The 20,135-nt window shown below is 30.9% G+C and overlaps 2 protein-coding genes and 1 pseudogene across 2 annotated transcripts; 1 reads left to right on the plus strand and 2 right to left on the minus strand.

Moving 5' to 3' along the window:
- The first annotated feature begins 206 nt into the window (after positions 1-206).
- Positions 207-3,313, plus strand: LOC8271548 (receptor kinase-like protein Xa21). Its single transcript, XM_025158755.2, has 3 exons — positions 207-449; positions 747-2,753; positions 2,858-3,313. Exons 1-3 carry the CDS (start codon positions 428-430, stop codon positions 3,214-3,216), a joined length of 2,388 nt encoding a protein of 795 aa, XP_025014523.2. The 5' UTR covers positions 207-427; the 3' UTR covers positions 3,217-3,313.
- Positions 3,314-4,424: 1,111 nt separating this feature from the next.
- Positions 4,425-5,823, minus strand: LOC8271547 (annotated as a pseudogene).
- A 3,237-nt stretch (positions 5,824-9,060) lies between these two features.
- Positions 9,061-11,063, minus strand: LOC8271546 (probable polyamine transporter At3g13620). Its single transcript, XM_002527027.4, has one exon. The coding sequence runs from the start codon at positions 10,860-10,862 to the stop codon at positions 9,417-9,419; it is 1,446 nt and encodes a 481-aa protein (XP_002527073.2). The 5' UTR covers positions 10,863-11,063; the 3' UTR covers positions 9,061-9,416.
- Between the last annotated feature and the right edge of the window lie 9,072 nt (positions 11,064-20,135).

A 20,135-nucleotide genomic window follows, 5' to 3' on the forward strand; every position in this document is an offset into this window, starting at 1 on the left:
GATAATTCTCATGAAAATTAATTATTTTATTAATTAGATAATTACTCTTTATTTAATGATTATATTTTTTTTTCTCATTCATTTTTGTCTTTCATTCCATTCTATTTCACTTTTTTTTTAACCTTTTTTTATAAATTTAAGAAAATTGTCATTAAATAATTATAAAAAATTATTACATCCAATAATAGTGATAATATTTTAATATTTATTTTAAAAAATTATTATTTTTATTTATAGTAATATAATTTTAATATTATTAAAATAATCCGCCCTATGTGTACATTAGTCTAATCTCACACCTTGAACTCATGTGAAAAAGGAAGCATAATTTTTGAGTCTAATTTTCTTTATATTATGATATAATACATATACCGAAGGGAGCATACCAAGGGAGATTGGAAATTGTACTCTTCTTGAGATACTGTCCATGGACAGAAACAACTTCACAGGTAATACAACTGTTTTGCATAAAGCCTTGTAATTGGTTCCCATTATTGTTAATTTGGTTGTTGTTAACTTGTGTTATAGTTTTCTACAAGGAGAGATGCTAAATATTTTCTTAGATAAGATAATTAATTAATAGCAATATTTTATTTGTTAGGGTACTTTCAAATGAGGAATGGGAAGACTCAGATTTAAAACTTGGCTGAAATTGAAATATATATTTATTGCCAGGTTATTTTTGTAGGTGCTAAGATTTTACATTCTTGGTTGTATAGTAATATAATTTTCACAATGTGTGGCAGGTAGAATACCTCTTGAGATTGGAAACCTACAAAATTTACAAATAGTGCATTTGTCCTTTAACAACTTAAATGGCTCTATTCCCCATGCTCTCTTCAATATCTCAACAATGAAATGGATTGCAATGACCAGCAATAATCTGTCAGGAAATCTTCCAACAAGCTTAGGCCTTCACCTTCCAAATCTTATTTGGCTTTACCTTGGTATTAATAAGCTTAGTGGACCAATTCCTAGCTACATTTCCAATGCCTCTAAACTTACTATCTTAGAATTGCCTAGCAATTCGTTCACTGGTTTCATTCCTGATTCTCTTGGAGATTTAAGGAATTTGCAGACTCTGAAACTTGGAGCTAATCTTCTGAGTAGTAAGAAGACATCACAAGAATTGACCATTTTCTCCTCACTGAAAAATTGCCAAAACTTGAAGTACTTATGGCTTAGCTACAACCCACTGGATGGCTATCTTCCACATTCTATTGGAAATTTATCAAATTCTCTGGAGTCATTTCTTGCCAGTGATGGATTAATAAAGGGTAGTGTCCATGAAAGTATTGGCAATTTAAGCAGTTTGACAAGACTAAATCTTGGAAATAATGATTTGACAGGAAGAATTCCAACTACAATTGGAACATTGAAACATCTTCAAGGTTTGTATCTTCATGGAAATGACTTGGATGGATCCATCCCAAGTGAGTTATGTGATTTAAGGACATTGTACAATTTAGAATTGACAGGTAACAAGCTCTCTGGATCGATACCTACTTGCTTCAGTAATCTTACATCTCTAAGAAACCTCTTCTTAGCCTCCAACAGATTTGTTTCAACCATATCTTCAACTTTATGGACATTAAAAGATATCTTGCAAGTGAACTTGGCTTCAAACTACTTAACCGGTTCTCTCCCATCAGAGATTGAAAATTTGAGGGCTGTTTATATGATAAATATATCGAAGAATCAACTATCTGGCGAGATCCCAATTTCCATTGGAGGCCTTCAAGATCTTGCTCAACTGTACTTATCTGGGAATAAGTTACAAGGCCCTATTCCTCAATCGGTTGGCGACATAAAGAGCTTGGAATTCTTAGACTTGTCAAGTAATAATCTCTCTGGAATGATTCCCAAGTCCTTGGAGAATCTCTTGTATCTCAAGTATTTTAATGTCTCCTTCAATTACTTACAAGGAGAAATACCTGAAGGAGGATCATTTTCCAACTTCTCAGCTCAGTCATTTATAGGAAATGAAGCATTATGTGGCTCTGCTAGACTACAAGTTTCCCCTTGCAAAGATGATGATTCTCGAGCAACAGAAACTCCTGGTAGTAAGATTGTACTTAGATATGTCTTGCCAGCAATTGTGTTTGCAGTCTTTGTGCTTGCCTTTGTTATCATGTTAAAACGATATTGCGAAAGAAAAGCAAAGTTTTCCATTGAAGATGATTTCCTAGCTTTGACAACAATAAGAAGAATTTCATATCATGAACTTCAGCTTGCAACAAATGGATTTCAAGAAAGCAACTTTCTTGGTATGGGAAGTTTTGGGTCAGTGTACAAAGGAACTTTATCAGATGGGACAGTGATAGCAGCAAAGGTTTTCAATTTGCAGCTAGAAAGAGCTTTCAAGAGCTTTGATACTGAGTGTGAAGTGCTGCGTAATCTTCGTCACCGAAATCTTGTCAAGATCATCACTAGCTGTAGCAGTCCTAATTTTAAAGCTTTAGTACTTGAATTCATGCCTAATTGGAGCCTTGAGAAGTGGTTATATTCTGATGACTATTTCTTGAATAACCTTCAGAGATTGAATATTATGCTAGATGTGGCATCAGTATTAGAATATCTCCATCATGGCTACACTATTCCTATGGCGCATTGTGATATAAAACCTAGCAATGTATTGCTAAACGAAGATATGGTTGCTTTTCTGGCTGATTTTGGCATTTCAAAACTTTTAGGTGAAGAGGGTTCTATGATGCAAACCATGACACTAGCCACTATTGGTTACATGGCACCAGGTAATTTTTATGTATATAATTAATCCTAACTTGATGGTGAATCTGTTATCAAATGATTGATAGAATAATATAATGTACTAATCAATCAATATTTCTAATTGTAGAGTATGGATCAGAAGGGATTGTATCAGTAAGAGGTGATGTCTACAGCTATGGTGTTCTATTAATGGAAACCTTTACTCAAAAGAAACCCACAGATAAAATGTTCACAGAGCAACTGAGCTTGAAGAGTTGGGTTGAACAATCATTGTCTTGTGAAGTTACTCAGGTTATTGATGCCAATTTGTTAGGGATAGAAGAAGACCATCTTGCAGCAAAGAAAGACTGCATAGTCTCCATATTGAAGTTGGCTTTACAATGTTCTGCAGATTTACCACATGACAGGATAGACATGAAACATGTTGTTACCACTCTCCAGAAGATTAAGACCAAGTTTCTAAGAGATATTAGGCAACTTAGTTAGCATCATTGATCATGCATTATGAATATAGAATTCTTTATCTTAATTATCATTCTATTCATATATAAATGCATTTCAGCAATAAACAGTAATTCAATTACTTGTGTCTTTTACAAATGCAAGCTAAATTTTACTGTCTTCAAGAGTTGGTTGGGTAGTATCTGTTTGTATGCCACCTTCGGTGTTACATAGAAGTTTGTTAGGGTGCTATGTGAAGAGTCCAACATTCTGTAATTCTGATTGCCTCCACTTACTTTATCTGAACTGCAAACCAACAATTGAGATTTGAAATCTGCCCCTTGTTATGAGGCGTCAACCCCCTTTAACATTATTTTTCTTGTTTAAGATTATCTCTCTCTCTCTCTCTCTCTCTCTCTCTCTCCTTTACACTTTCTACTTTCCTCTATTTATCCTTCTGCTAGTGCTCTCAAGAGCTAGGAAATGGTGAGCACATTTCTTTCAATGGAATTTGTATTTTGTTCTGAACTTCTATTTGTGTAGGCACCATTAGAAAATTTGTGAGCATAGAATATCAATGGATGTTATGGTTTAAGCTACTTGTAATAATGGATGGCATTTTTCTCCTCTGATCTGGCCTGAAACATTCAATATTATTTCTGATCAAATGATGTTTTCATTGTTATTATTAGACGTGTGCGCACACACAATACATTCATAATTGTTAGTCGTTTTATATACATGTGTGTGTGTGTATATATATATTATTTAATCTTTATAGATTATCTGAATTTCTATTTTGCTTCTTAATGTTTTGTGCTTTTCCAATCCGATTTCATAAAACTGATTTGTTATCAAGACCTGCAATGAAGAAAATGGAAGTACATGTATGACATGCAGCATTGTTATTAATCCTCCTAAACCAATTTTTTTGCTTCTTAATCTCTTCTTATCATGGTTTTTAGATTCTAATGGTGTCCTTTTGTTCTTAATGCTTTAGACTAAATTGTCAAAAGGCTGCAATGCGTAGTTTGCGGTTGGCTAGAAATTATTCTAGTTCTGAGCATGAAAGGCTTGTTTACGAAGGATGGATTTTGTATGACACTGGCCATCGTGAAGAAGCACATTACATAACATACTCAAAAAACATAATTAGGCAACAGATACTGAGCATCAAGCACTGTTGATTTAGAAATACAGTAGAAAACCACAAGAAAGATGAATATATATTTACATATATAAAATTCCAATTCCTATTCTAGTCTTTCAAATCCCAATTCTTCTGCATTGCTAAACTGAACCCACTTCTTTGATTTGCAGATTTTCATGAAAAAATACCAGAAAATCCCAATAAAAGTGAAAATAGCACTCACCATATACACAGTTGTAGTAGCCACAGCCATTACATAGACCAAAAACCCACATGGAATCAAGCACATAATTACTAAACCAGACAACCCAATTGGCACTCTATATGGCCTCTTAATATTAGGCCATTTTTTCCTTAGCCATAAAAATGATGCAAATTCTAATAACATACCCAAGCAATACAAGAAATTCACTGAAGAAATAATGTTAGTGAAATCCATATAAGAACCCGTCAATGCTATTATAGTTGACAACAAGATTCCTATCCAAGGTGTACTAAACCACTTTGATCTCACTCCAAAAAATTTAGGCAAAAATCCTAAATCAGCCATCCCTAGAAGCTGATATACACAGCTGCTCAATTGAGCTTCATATAGTCCAACAACAGACAAACATGCACCGATTTCAACCCAAATTTTTAACCATTTCCCAGCAATCATTTCAGCTACAGTAGCTAGATACCCATCTGTCCAATCTGCTTGGTTCAATGGAACAGCCCCAGTAGCAACTAAAAGAGGCACTAAATAACCTAAACAAGCTAATAAACAAGCACAGAAAAGTGCTTTTGGATAATTCTTTTGAGGGTCCTCAACTTCTCCAGCTAAAGTACTAGCATTATCCTAAAAATTAAGGTTCCAAAATAAAGTATTAAAGTACAAGATCCAATCTTTTTGGACACCCTTTTGGCCTAAACTTATCCACCTAGAAGGATCAATCTTGGGAATTGAAACTAAAGTCATTACTATAAATGGAGAGAGTGATATAACACCTAAAGCAACTGCAGTGTAACCCACTATAGCTAAGCCTGTGTAATGTACAAAAGATAGCATCAAAGTTAAGATCAAGATTGCACTATAATGAGGCAAACCTGAAGCTAGAACTGGAAATAACAACTTGAGATAGTCTATGCAAAGAACTATACATGAGCCCAAGTTCAGGACCCCAGTAAGGAATTTCCATGATCCCATTAGAGATCCCCAAAAAGGCCCAAAGGCCTGATCAACCCAGATGACAAATCCGCCATTGCCGGGGAAGAGCGTAGCAAGCTCAGCCGTGATAAGGGCCTCAGGGATGCTCCAAATCAAGGGAAATATTATGAAGCCCAATATGGCCTAAAGTGGCCTCGCTGCACCCACGATGGGCTCTTCGCCGTACGGCCCACCGGAGACTTCAAAGAAGATGAGGAAGATGAGCGGAATTAGGGCTAGTTTTTGGGGAGACCTAGAGGTGGTGGATGGTGGTGGGTGGAGGAGAAGCTGAGAGTGAGAGTTGTGTGGTTCCATGTTGCATATGGTTTATACTGATATTTTGAGATGTGTTGAGTAATATGCAATTTTAGTGGTTGTTTTCAAAGATTCAATGTATTCTTTTGAATGGTTGGTGGGCCATTTTATCATTGGGACTGTATGTGATAAGATTCATACACATAATAAATACACAGAAAATAATGCAACATCTTCCTTAACTACAAATGGTGACGAGTATAAAAGCAAAAATTAAAAATAATTTTTAATTATTTTATAAATATTTTTCTTGTATTCATAAATTATTATATATTTTATAAACTTAATAAATAATTAGATTTCAAATAAATTTATACATCTAATTTTTTTCTTTGCTTTGATTTAATGTTCCACAATAGCAAGCTCTATTTGTTTATTTTATTTAAGTATATTTTAATTAAATTATTATTTATAAAAATTAATTTACTTTAATTTAATGATTATTTTTATTTGTTTTTAAATAATTTAATTATATTATTTTAATAATTATTTAACAAAAATGTTGAAATAAAATCTCCATGTTGATGAAAAAAGAAATATGAAAGGGTACAATGTTTTAGTTTTAATAAGTTTTCTTATAATTTTTAATTTTATAATATAATATTTTAATAGTGATATAATTATAATAAAATAAAATTAGAATTTTTATTTTTAAAGAAAAAAAGTTGTAAGCAAAACAAGAATATAATAAAGATGAGTTTTATATTTTAATGATAAAAAGGAGTAAGAATTGACATTAAATATTAATAAATATATATTTAAATATTTAAATAATATTTATTCCATATTGATTGATATTTTGTACTGAATTCACTAATAATAAAATACGAATGAGTTTTTTGAATTCAAAATATTTTAAAGTTTTTTTTATTTACATTATATACAATCCACATTTACAAGAAAATATAATAATAAAACTCAATTTCATATAATATGGATATTTTGATGTATAATTAGTTTAATATATAAAAAGATATTGACCAATTCAAATAATTTATTTGCAATAATCTTAATAATAAAGTATAATAATAATAATAATATGTGAATATATGAATTAATATTAATAAAATAAAATAAAATAAAAATATCTTAGAGCATCTCTAACAATACTTTTACATGCCTTTCTATTAAATAATGAATAATCAACTCTCTATTTTTAACTTATCTTGAAAAATTGTGTTTCAATAATATTTTTTATTTTATTTCTTAATTAATTTTTATAAAAAGAGAGAAATTAGTAAAAATAAAAAATATGACTCCTAAATCATTTTTAAAAAAAAAAGGATCAATTAAGATCAAATTATATTAAATAATAATTAATTAAATAATATTAGTAATATATTAAATTAAAGTAATTATATATAGAATTATAATAAAATAAAATTAATTAAAAATTATTTCTAAAATATTTCAGTCTTTTAATATATATATATATATATATATATATATAATCTTTTGAGATGAAGAAATGTATTTAATATTTAAGACATGTTACACAATATCTATATTTGAATATTTATTATTGTATTTTTTAGTAATGATTAAAAAGCATATGATTAAATTATATAATCTTTTTAGATGAAGAAATGTATTTAATATTTAAGACATGTTGCACGATATCTATATTAAAGATTTATTTCTATTTTTTTATAATGATTAAAAAAATATGGTTAAATTATACAATCTTTTTAGATGAAGAAATATATTTAATATTTAAGACACATCCCATGATATCTATATTGAAGATTTATTATTATATTTTTTGATAATGATTAAAAAGCATATGATTAAATTATAAGCATTGAATGATGGAAATTTGTCAAGTTTGGCAAGTGGATTTAATTTCTTTTCTTTTTAAATAAAATTAGACTAAGACCTGCATAGCACCCACATCATCTAACCCAGAGCAAAATACATATTAAGAAAAAAGAATAATAACAATAAATCAATTAACAAAGTTGGAGAGAATTAAAAATTAAAATTAAAATTAAGAATTAATTTACCATTAAATCATATATAATAATTAATTTCAAATTTAATAAATAGAATAGTTGGAATATGACTATCAAGATTGTCTGTCAGATTCTAATCCTATATTCTTCAAAGATATTCCAAAAAATAAGGCCATCCATAAAAGCACATCTGCCATATATATAAGTAGATCTTATAATAAATTCACATGGGATGTTTTGTATGGAAATATAACCAAAGATCCATTAAAATACTATCAAAAGAAGATAGTAAATCTATATTTTAGGACATAAGTGGACCAGCCAAATCTTGCTTTCTTACTGTCATAACAAACATGATCAAAACTTGCAAATCTTGTGCTCATAACATAATTGTTTAATTGGGTTTTCAGTCAATTTCTGATGAGGAATTCTTATTAGTTGTAACTTCCAAATAAAGTTAAGGAAAGTTTTTGGCTGCCAAGGATCTGCTTCCAATTTATAGGAATTTGCCAAAGAATTTGAATAAATGGTGCCTCTAATTTTCAAATGTCTATAGCTGGGAGCATAGTAGTAAATGGTTGACAAGTGTATATTCCTTATCTAACTGATTAAGATTCTAATCCTAATAATTATATATTATAAGAGATATATAAATGAAAACTTTATTATTTTTTATGTTATAGATATAAAGAGGAGATTCCAACTTAGAACTTTTTTTATATGCACTTACTATTAAGCTAAGCGGGTGGATGGATATATATTTTTTAATTTATTTGCTTTAAAACTTTAACTTTTACTATAATTAATCAAACAATTTTTATAATGCTATTTTATTTAATAAGTTTATGTGGATGAAAGGATTTAAATATTACTATTAAATGTAATTTATATAATAAAATTTAGATATTTATTAAACCAAAGAAATTGTTTGGCCTAAAAGTGTAGTATCACTTTGCTACAATTTTATTTATTAAACCAATGTTTTCTATGGCCGATCCAATTTTATTTTATTTTTCTTTTTATTTGCCATAGAATATGTAGAAGACCGGTTTATAAGGAACCGAAATAAAAGTAATCCTGAATTCTACATTTACCTAATACTTCAATAATTGTTTGGCCTAAAAGTGTAGTATCACTTTGCTAGGTAACCAAGACATACAAAGTCAATTCCAAACTTCTTTTTGACTATGGAGTTTTCAATTATTTATGCTGTTAGGTGGCAAAATATCTTGTGCATTTTTAAAGATGTGTTATTAAACTAAAGTAATGGTCATGAAGTGACCTGGTTTATGACCTAAAAATGCTCTATATTAATACCACATGTGTTCCACACAACAAAACTGAATCCCCCAGAAAATAGTTGAAAATCAAGGGAGCAAACAGCGAAAGAGATAGACATGACATTAGTATAAACAGACTCAATCTGATCTGCACCTTCTTACACCAAGTAAGATGATTAGATTGTGATATCAGGAAAAAGCCTTTACATCCGAGCAAACCCAGTAAATTGTGGATCTTGATCTTAACAAAAATCTAATGCCGAGTCACAACTTCACTATTGCGGATCTTGAGCACAAAGACTTGTTCTGGGCACTCTTTTCTGTTTCATTTTTTACCAATTCAACCATCCCGGCCTCCTTTGTCATCCATCAATAACTTCAGTCCTGCTATACTTGAACAGCTTCTTTGACTTGCAGAACTTCATCAAGAAATACCATCCAATGGCACCCACAGTCATCAAACCAGACACTAAATAAACAGTCTTAGTAGCAATAGCCATTATCAGTACTAAGAACCCAGATGGTATCAAGCACATAATAATAAGCCCTGGTAGCCTCATTGGAATTGCGTAAGGTCTCTTCAATGTGGGCACCTTCCTTCTCAACCAAAGAAAAGATGCAAATTCCAATAGCATACCTAAACTATACAAGAAATTAGCTGATGAAATAATATCAGTGAAGTTCATATATGATACCCCAAGTGTAATTATAGTGGAAAGCAATATCCCCACCCAAGGAGTATTAAACCATTTAGACCTTTTGGCAAAAAACTGAGGCAAGAATCCCAAATCAGCCATGCCAAGTAGCTGGTATGCGCTACTACTCATTTGAGCCTCAAATAAACCAATGGCAGACAACACAGCACCAACTTCAATCCAATATTTTAACCATTTCCCTGCAATAAGTTCTGCAGCAGTGGCATGAAACCCCGACTCCCATTCACTTTGATCCACAGAAACAGCACCAATCACAGCAAACAGAGGAACCAAGTAAGACACACAAGTGAAGATCACAGCAGCAAACAGGGCAACAGGGAAGGTTTTCTGGGGTCTATCCACTTCACCAGCTAGAGTACTAACATTATCCCAAAAGTTCAAATTCCAAAACAGGGTATTGAAATACAAAGTCCAATCTTTCTTAACGTCTTTTTGGCCTAAACTAATCCACCTATGAGGTTTGATCTTAGGGATTGCAATAAGAGACATAATAATAAAAGGAGAAAGCGAAACTATACCAAGCAGAACAGCAACATAGCCAACAATGGTTAAACCAGTATAGTTAAGAAAAGATAAAAACAATGTTGAAATAAAAAGTGCAACTTTGCGAGGCCAGCCAGAAGCCAATACAGGAAGTACCTTCTCCATGTAATCAATACACAGAATTGGAAAAGCAGCAATGTTAATAACACCACTCAAGAATTTCCAAGACCCCATCAGGGAACCATAAAAGGGACCGAAAGCACGATCAGCCCAAATAACAAATCCACCATTCCCAGGATAAGCAGTAGAAAGCTCAGCAGTGATAAGAGCCTCAGGAATACTCCATATGAATGGGAATATCAAGAACCCAAGAAGTGCATAGAGTGGACCTGCAGCTTGAACAGCAGGTTCTTCACCATAAGGGCCACCAGCTACTTCAAAATAGATAAGGAATATCAGAGGGATTAAAGTAAGTTTTTTGGGTATTTTACTAGAGGTGGTAACAGTGGTGGTGATTGGGAGTTCTTGAGGCGTATTAGGTGATTCTAGGGAGGTTTGCATTGTGGGTTCTTGGTTCTGAGATTTTCTTGATTGGATTTCTAATTGCATAATTGAGATTATAGAGTTACTGATATTTCCCTATTGATTCATTGTGAAACATGAGAGGACAGTCTGTTTATAATGCGCAGCACAATAACAGATTATTTCAAGATAGTTTGGGAGAAGAGGAAGACATGATTTGGGCCAGTGAGAAGGAAGATAAGATGGCATGATATACAACAATTGCCTCTTTTGGCTCGTTCTGGGGAAGTAGCGATTAACGCATTGTATTCACAATTAAAAATAAAAAGAAATCTTAAACTTAGTTAGGTAAATTCTAAGGTGGCTCCGTTTAAAATACCCTAAATATATTACCAATATCGTTATGATAGTTCAATATTAAATCAAAATTTTATTAAATAAGAAGTAAAGATGACATGTTATTACAAATTGCCTTATAGATAATTATTTTTTTATCTAAATATAATTACTGTACATTTTTGTCTAATATATTTATAGTTATATATAAAATTAATTTAAATTTTTAAAAAATATTTCAATTCTTCAAAATATTTTCAACTTCTACTTTTTCTAAATTAAATAATAATAAAAAAATCACATAATGAGATCTAAAAATATAAAATCTTTATTTATCAATCTCAATAACCACATCTTATTGTAAAATGTAATTTATCTGAATTAAAGAAAAATATATTGCCTTTTGTGGTCGTGTATAGCCATTCCAATCATGGCTTGAGCAGTATTTATACGATACTTATGAAGAGTTATTATTATCTCGAGAATTTATACTGAGTATTAATATTCTTATTTATAATTTTAGTTACCAAATCGAATAAAAATAATTAAGTAAATAAAATATAAATTTAAATAATTTAAACTAAAAAATATTAAATAATTAAAGTTTAAAGCTTAAATTTAGTTTCATTATTTCCGTAATATTTCAAACTTTTATTATAATTCTATTTCTTAAAAAATTATATTTTCATTTTGAAGCATGAAGTTAGAAATTTTTGAGATTATAGTTTCCAAGAAGTAGCTTAATGAATATTATTTTGAAAATTAAATTTTTAATAATTTCTAAATTACTTATGAGATAAGAATTAAATTTCTAAAATATTATTTAAAAAATAAATAAATTTCATAGTAATTTTAATAGCTAGAAATTTCTTACTTAATGAATTATATATATATATTGAGGGATTTAATTAATTTTTTTTATGCTTGAATTAATATTTTGAGAGAAGATTCTAGATTTGGACTAAAGTGTAAGGAGGACATAACTTGTTATTATTATGCAAATGTTTGTTGTCAGGCCTATGAACAAACAGTGAAATCAATAGACTATTTTATTAATTTATCGGTCCCATTTACATATATATAAAATATTTGTATTTTGTATGAATTCATATACAAGCTTTTGATGTATATTACTCAAGGATTTTTTTACCAATTGACAAAGTAAAATTGTTATGATAATTTTTGCAACTGTACAGTTAATATAAAAATGAATCCAAACTATCTTGCCATGAAAATTTGTAATACTTAATATTAAAATATATTATAATTTTATACTAACTAAATTAAAATAATTGAATATGAATTTAAAAATAATTATAATCAAAATTGGATAATTCTAATAAAGAAATTAAATTAATAAAGACTCTAGAATTAAATTTCCACCGTACTAATCCTTTTATAATTCAATAAATTATTCCTTTAATTTAGCTCATATAATCTTGAAAAACTAATGTACCCTGTACTAATAAATATACTCATTCAAATCATACCCACTATATTTATATTAATTCTTTGTCTACTTTCATGATCAAAAGTATTAAACTAATTCATTAAGTTTTATGGCAAATTGAAAATAAATTTCAAAAACCTCAACTTTATGTTTAAGTCTTAATAGCTCTTCCTTAATATCCTTGAATTAATATTAAACTTCAACTTTTATCACTTCGCTTAATACCTAGATATATTATAAATATTGGATCATAACATTAATATTAACATGAAGTATAAAAATAATAAGTCAAAATAACTGAATAATAAATTAAAAAGATAAAATATTAAATTAAATTATAAATTAAGTTAATGAGTTTCACCCAATTCTAGAAAATAAATTTAGCTACTCATAATGTAAACAAAAATAACAAAAGTAACAAAAGTAGTTGAATTCATTAAATTAAAGAACAAGAAAATAAAACAAAGAAAAAAGGACTCTTAAATCTTGATAGAATTTCTTCAATTCTGATATTGAGTGTCTCCTCCAAATTTTGCCTCTAGCCACTTTTTAATTTCCCAAAACAAATTTTTTTATAACTTCCAAATTTATGTCTTTTATAGCCCCTCAAAGCCTAAAAACTCATAGGATTTAAGTTGGAATCTAATAGGGTCCAAATACTTTTTTAAAGTGGCTACTTGATGTTTAATCCGTTTTCCAATTTGCTCTTTATCTCTTTCTGTGTAAGCACCGTGTAGACCACCGGTTAGGACTGTCACTTTATCAATTCTGCATTTCTAATCGGCCCTTCTAACTGGCCATTTTTTAATTTAAACCACCAGTTGGATCACTTATTTATTAGGCCTCATAATGAAATTCTAAATATCAATTTCAAGCTCTTTAAGTCCTCTTGCCACCTCCTTGATGGTCTTTTACCTTCCTCACTTAAAATATAAAAATCAACAAACTACTTAAATAGACAATAATTTACAACTAAAAATCCTACTAAATTAGATATAGAAACTACCCCAAGAGAAGCTTTCTAAAAAAAGACAATTAAAAATAGGAGTAAGCAATAGTGTCAAAAAAATCGATTTCATCTCCCTGAGCAGTTTGATTGTGTCGCATTCAAAGCCACCTTTCTTTTCTTCTCCTGGTTTGGCATTTTGTTTATCATAATAGTATTCTCAGATATGCAATTTTCAGTTTGCTTGAGATGTTTTACTATATGTTTCTTTTAAAAGATTTTGATGGTAAGTGTTGTGATTGTTTATATAAGTTTGATGGATTGGGTTATTTTAGCTCGATTTATTTTTATTTTTAGTTAGAACTATAAAAGAAGATTTGTTGGTTAAGTGGGCAGGAGGAGTGTGTAAAATTATATTTTTCACTTAGCAAAGGTTTTTTTTCTTTCATCATGTAGACAAGCTGTTTGTGATAATGCCAATATTGATTTTGGAATTCAATACTCATTCTCTGTCTTTAGGAATTCTATACTCATTTTCCATTTAAGAATCTACGCTTATTTTTTGGAGATACTAGTTCTTTTCTTTAAAGAATTATGATGGTAAGTGTTGTGATTATTTATACAGGTTTGATGGATTGAATTATTTAGCTGTGATTTATTTTTACTTTTAGTTAGAATTACAAAAGAAGATTGTTAGTCAAGTGTATAGGAGGAGTATGTAAAATTGGATTTTTCACTTGGCAAAGTTTGTTTTTTTTTCTTCCATCATGTAGACAAGCTGTTTGTGATAATGACAATACTGATTTTTGTTCTCTATGGTGGTCTATAGTCCTATTACGATAGCTTATTGAGAATGCAAAGTAAATCATTATTATTTTTTCAGCAATTTCTAATGACAAAGTGATTATTAGTTTTCTTAGTTACAGTAGTGTAGTGACAAACCTTGGTATGAATTACTTTCTCATTGTTACTGTTGGGTTACAAGCGTTGATTAGACAATAAAAATTAACATGTAATCTAAGCAAGCAACAAAATTGATCTTTGGTGAGACAATACATTTCTTTTTTTTGCTCCACCCTTATCATTTACTACTTTAAAAATTGCACCACTCTATTTCTACATTATTAACCCCTTCCCTTAACACAACATTTAGAAGCAAAATTAGTAACATCTTTGATATGAATCAAGGCTGCCATGAGATTCCATTGCGAAGGCATGCACCAAAAAGTCCAAAATGGAAATGCAACTCATGCATGAAAACAAGAGTCCAACCTTATAATGAAGCATTCAGTCCATTTCGAAGAATAAAAGTCATTTGGCCATGATTAAACTTTTGGGCTTAATTCATATTTATATGGGTTCTTATCTTTTTGGATTTAAGTTTAAGTAATTGTTTTAGTTTATCTTTATTTAATTAAGAATTATTTTATTAGGGGTGAGTTATATGTGTGTTGTGTGGAGTTACAGATGAGTGTACATGTTTAGTTGTCATTTGGGAGTTACAAAATGAGTGTCATCAATATAGAAAACAACAATTTTTAATGAGTTTTAAGGATAATTAAAGGGAAAAACGTGGGAAAGCTCAAAAGACATCCATTTAGGTTTCTTTGTCTTGTTTTGGTTATGAATATCAAAGCCAAATTCATTTGTCAGATGAATTGATGAATGATAATCTTTGTTTGCTCTTTGTTAGTGTTTTTGCTTAAGTTCTTGCATGAACTTTGAACTTATCAAACTATTTTTTAGTTTGTGGCGTTCTCTAACCAAAATCTTGTGTTTGATTCTTAACTTATCAAATTATATTTGGTTTATGGCATTTGGAGTTGAATTCAAGTGCTAGTTTCATTGTTGGAACTAGTTTTCCCTAACATCACTTGAGGAGATATTTGGTTTTTGGAATCATCTTGATTGAAGGGTGTTTCTTACATTCTATATGTATCATAACTCATTAGTTATTGGGGTGTATGATTGCTAAGATGATGATTTCCTATCAATCTTTATTAAAAAGATTGATCTCATCAACATACATAACGCCTTGATGATTGCTTCCTTTTAAAGTGTCGATTACACAAAATGCAACTTGGCTTTCTTTTCTTTAACATTATGCACTCCGACTCTCATGAGTGTTTATGTGCTTGGGATCTATCTTTCTAATTTGAATATAGTTGAACATTTTTGCCATGTTTTGTCTAAATTCGAATAATTATACTTAGCTCGTGTTGTAGGAGATTTGTACAATGTTTTATTTATTTATTTTTTTCCCCTTAATGCTTTGTTACTAAAATTATGCTTGCAAGCAAATAGATTTAGCTCTGTCATTGAAATTTGCTTTTATGTACGTTTTCTTCTTGCACTAGTAGTAATTTTCATAGATGGAGAGGCTAATTTTGTGGTTGTGATAATTTGTTAAATATGTACATTTTGGTTTGAATTATGTTAATGTTAGATTTACAAATTGAATAAATTGGTGACATCTTAATTATCATTGAAGGTGAAAAAGGATATTATCATTGAAATGGAAGGTGAAAGAGTGAATTCTTAAAGTGATTATGGAAATTTTATTGTATTTGAAAACTCTGTTATCAGTAATCATTTAGGGAGGCAATACTACACTTGTCCTCGCACAAATGTAAGTTTAAATATATATTCTGTAATTTGAGTACATAATCATTGAAATGCTATAGTATTTACTGCTTTTAATTGAGTATGATGACAAGATTTAATTTTTTTATTGATTTACAAAATTAAGAGTGCGATATTTTTATGAATGAGTATGAACTCATTTATGTAAGTGGAATGCGTAGAAAGAATAGATAATTTGTGGTTAAAAGAAATGAAGTATTTGTTCAAGTTGGGAAAACAAATGTATCAATAGAGGCAAAAAAGAAGAAAATTGATGCATTGAAGGTAGAGCTTGAGACAACAATAGCTAAATAAAGAAGTATTAATGAGCAAGAGTGAGAACAAGATGCTAAAGGTTAAAATTTTAGAGATATTGATAGAGTTTAATAATTTGAAAGAGAAAATATTTGGTAACTTATTGCTTTTGGTTATTGATAATCGAGCATTATCAATCAACTTATTATGACTGAGAACAAGATTGACCAATTTGGGGTTCTACTACAACTAGAAGTCTTAAAAAGCATGTCATGAGTAGCCTTTAGTTGAAGAGTCCGACTTGACTTAGGACTCCGATGGCAGTTAAGAGAATAAATCCTAATATAATTAGGATGACCTACATCTATGAAGCTCTTCTCCTACTAGGACGAGGAGACTTCCAGTGTCTATATAAGGAGCTACAGTACAACATTTATAAGTACATGCTATTCTTACATATATTTTATACTTGATCCATCTTTCAACAAATTACTGACTTAATCATTGGAGTAAGTGGCTAGACAACCCTGTCTGGTGCTTTCTAACCATCTTTGTAGGTACTCTATTGATCGAGTCAGCCTTTTGAGACCTTGTTAATAGCTCATTCTATGACCGAGTTGTCAATTGCCAACGTTTATGGGGAACTTTTGTGCAAAAGCTTTGTTTCCCTACCTCGCCAAGCTAAATGGCATCTGGTAAGGATCACAGTAAGGATGTTCTCTTACTGAGAACGAGGGTTGGAGCCAGTAATCCACCTGCTAGATCTTCAATTCCTCCGTAAGTTAATCAATGATCCTTCAGTCCCTCGAGACCAATCATACCATCTTCCTAGCCTTGGAGAAGAAATATTTTTGACAACTACCTCATGCCTGAGCCGATCTTTAGTGAAAATTATACCTAGAAAGGTCCACCTCGCATGAAAGATTTTTCAACTACGTGGCAAATGGAGATGAGGCAGAGACCTTCAACACCTATGTCTCAGCCACCATTCTTTCGATCGCCCATCACACCTCAGAGCCAACCTCCACCACCTAATCTTCATCAGAGTCCTTGGCAACCAACACTAGAGGATGTCTTAGTATGCATAATCGACAGATAGAGGAGATGAAGAAGTATTATGAAAGTGTTCTAACTTAAACGCTTGCAAGGCAAGTTACACTGACAAGCACTAATCGAGCTCTAACAACAACCAAACATACTATTGGTAGTAGTCGCACATCGACCATAAAAATTTCGAGGATAACAAATACTCGGACGGAGGATAACCGGTCTTAAAAAAGGACTAAATGGTCATGGTCATGATACAGAGGACTGTATTCACCTCAAGAGAAAGATTGATTGTTTGATTAAAAAAGGACACCTCAAAAGATTTGTTGTTGAAAAAGAAGGTCAGTCAGACATAAATAGAAGTTCTAAGCATTTTAGAGGATCAAGAGATAGAGATTAGGGGGGATCTCTAGGAAAGAGAGATTTTGAAAAGGGCGACTTTTGTGTGATCTTTGGAGGAGCTATGTTTATGGCTAAGAGCTTCAAGAGGAAAAGAGGCCGAGTTATGATGATTGAGAATGAGAAGCTTCTGGATATAGTATTCTTAGCAAAGGATGGAGAAGAAATTGGAATGCCTTACCAACATGCCTTAGTAGTCTCGGGATTCATTAAAAACTACTGGGTGAAGAGGCTATTTGTGGATCATGAAAGTGCGGTTAATATCATGACTATACAGTGCTATAAAGCCATTAGTGGAGGAGTGATGAATCTGAGCCATGCATGACTCCATTGCTCGGTTATGTAGCCAGCTAGTATAACCTTTGGGGATATCCAAGCTAACGGTAGAGCTCGATAAATAAATTGGAAATGTGGATAGTATAAAGGTTCTGACCAAGAAGTGGCAAACTTCTTTCTCAATAATTGATATTTTGTATGCATACAATGTAGCCTTCGAATGATCTATGCTAATGGAAATAAAGGCAACCACGAGCATCGAATATTTGAAGATAAAAATTTTGACTTCTAGAGGGGTCATTTTTGTGCTCGGTAATCAAAAGATGGCGAGAGAGTGCTACCTTACTGTGCTAAAAGGGACATGCCAAGCACTCCCTGTAGAAACTTTGATGCATCCAATGATGGAAGGTCTAGCTAAAGCAAAACCAATAGGAGAGTTAAGAAAGTTCTCTTTCAGTGAAGATGTAGAGAAAGTAGTTCAAATCAGCACCGAGTTATCCAATCAAGCAATCCAAAGTATAAAGTGGGTGCTTACTAAGAGAAAGCACATGTTCGCTAGCTCGCCTTTTGAGATAGTTGGGGGTGTGCCGTCCCAATTTCATTCGTGGTTAAATCTTCATCTTTTGAGTCACATGGGCATGTGACCTACTCATGTGAACTTAATACATGATCTGCCCTTTTTGATTGGGTGATATGGGAAGGACATGGGAAGGACACGGGCATGCCTTCTTATGTCAAGTTCTACCACAATTTGCCATTTTTCTTGATCTATACGGAGAAGCAACCCAATTGTGTGCTTCCTGTGCCATGCCTGTGTGATGACTCCAAACCTTTATAAAATGCATTCTCTTAGCCTGATTCTCATCCTTTTTTTATTCCAAAGACCTCCTTGCCATGTAATGTCATCCAAGGTCCTAAAAGAACTAAAACTAAAGCTCTAAACAAACAAATTAAGCTCAATTGGAGGTAAAATGAATATAAAATATAACTCAAAAGTAAATGCCTTTAGCACTTTGTCCTCAAGCAAATTGAGTAAAATCAAAAATGAAGAAATGAAAAATGCTCTTTTTAACAAATAGATATTGAATAATTTACAGATCAATCATTTATATAAGAAAACACAACCTAGAATCATTAGCTAAGAATCAATCCTTGAATGATAAACCACAAACTAAGGTATTCTTTTAATAGGAGCAAGGGAAATAAAAGACTCGAAGTCTAAAATTAGGGAAATGAGCGTTCTTTCTAAACAACTAAAAAACTTTGAAGAAATAAAATTAAGAATTTTCCCCCTAAGTACTAAACCCAATTCCTCATGATGGTAAAGTATTTATTAGTATTTTTAAGACAAGATTAAGTTTGAGCATACTCAAAATTGTCATATTACCCTTTTGACGCGAGTGTGGACATTTGTGATGCCGACCTCCCGGCTACTGAACTAGAGTCATAATTCTAAAGTACTATTCATATTCTCGAGTTTTCCTTTTTGATTTGTAACTTCTCTTCTTTTTTTATTAGACCTTTTTTTTGAGAAAAGAGGAATAAAGTACAAACCACTTGATATACTTTATGACACCATAAAAGAATAAGAAAGTAGAAAGGAGTAATGAGTATGTCTACTTCAATAAAATTAAGAGAAGTTCAAAAAATAAGGCTAAAAAACATAACTAAAGTTTTAAGATGTAAAATAAACATGCAATAACTACCAATTAAAGATCATAGCAATGGAGTAAAATTCAATTCTCAAATCAAGGTCAAATCAACTAAAATGCAGTTTAAATAAACGATTAATGAAATTATCTTTAACCTATACATTCGAGAGAGAATAATTTATCACAATATTTTAATAAAATTTAATAGGATTGAAAGAAAAATAAGTCGCTAATAGACAAAATGAAACACAGCAGTTACTAAATAACATGTGAACGTATGCTTGTCCGGCATAATCTTATGACTCCTCATTATTTTTCTTAAAACGCACTTGGAACTACTCAAAGACCAACACTAATCGAGATTGGCATAAATGTTA

Source organism: Ricinus communis, chromosome 9, assembly GCF_019578655.1.
Source record: "Ricinus communis isolate WT05 ecotype wild-type chromosome 9, ASM1957865v1, whole genome shotgun sequence".
Taxonomy (NCBI): Eukaryota; Viridiplantae; Streptophyta; class Magnoliopsida; order Malpighiales; family Euphorbiaceae; genus Ricinus; species Ricinus communis.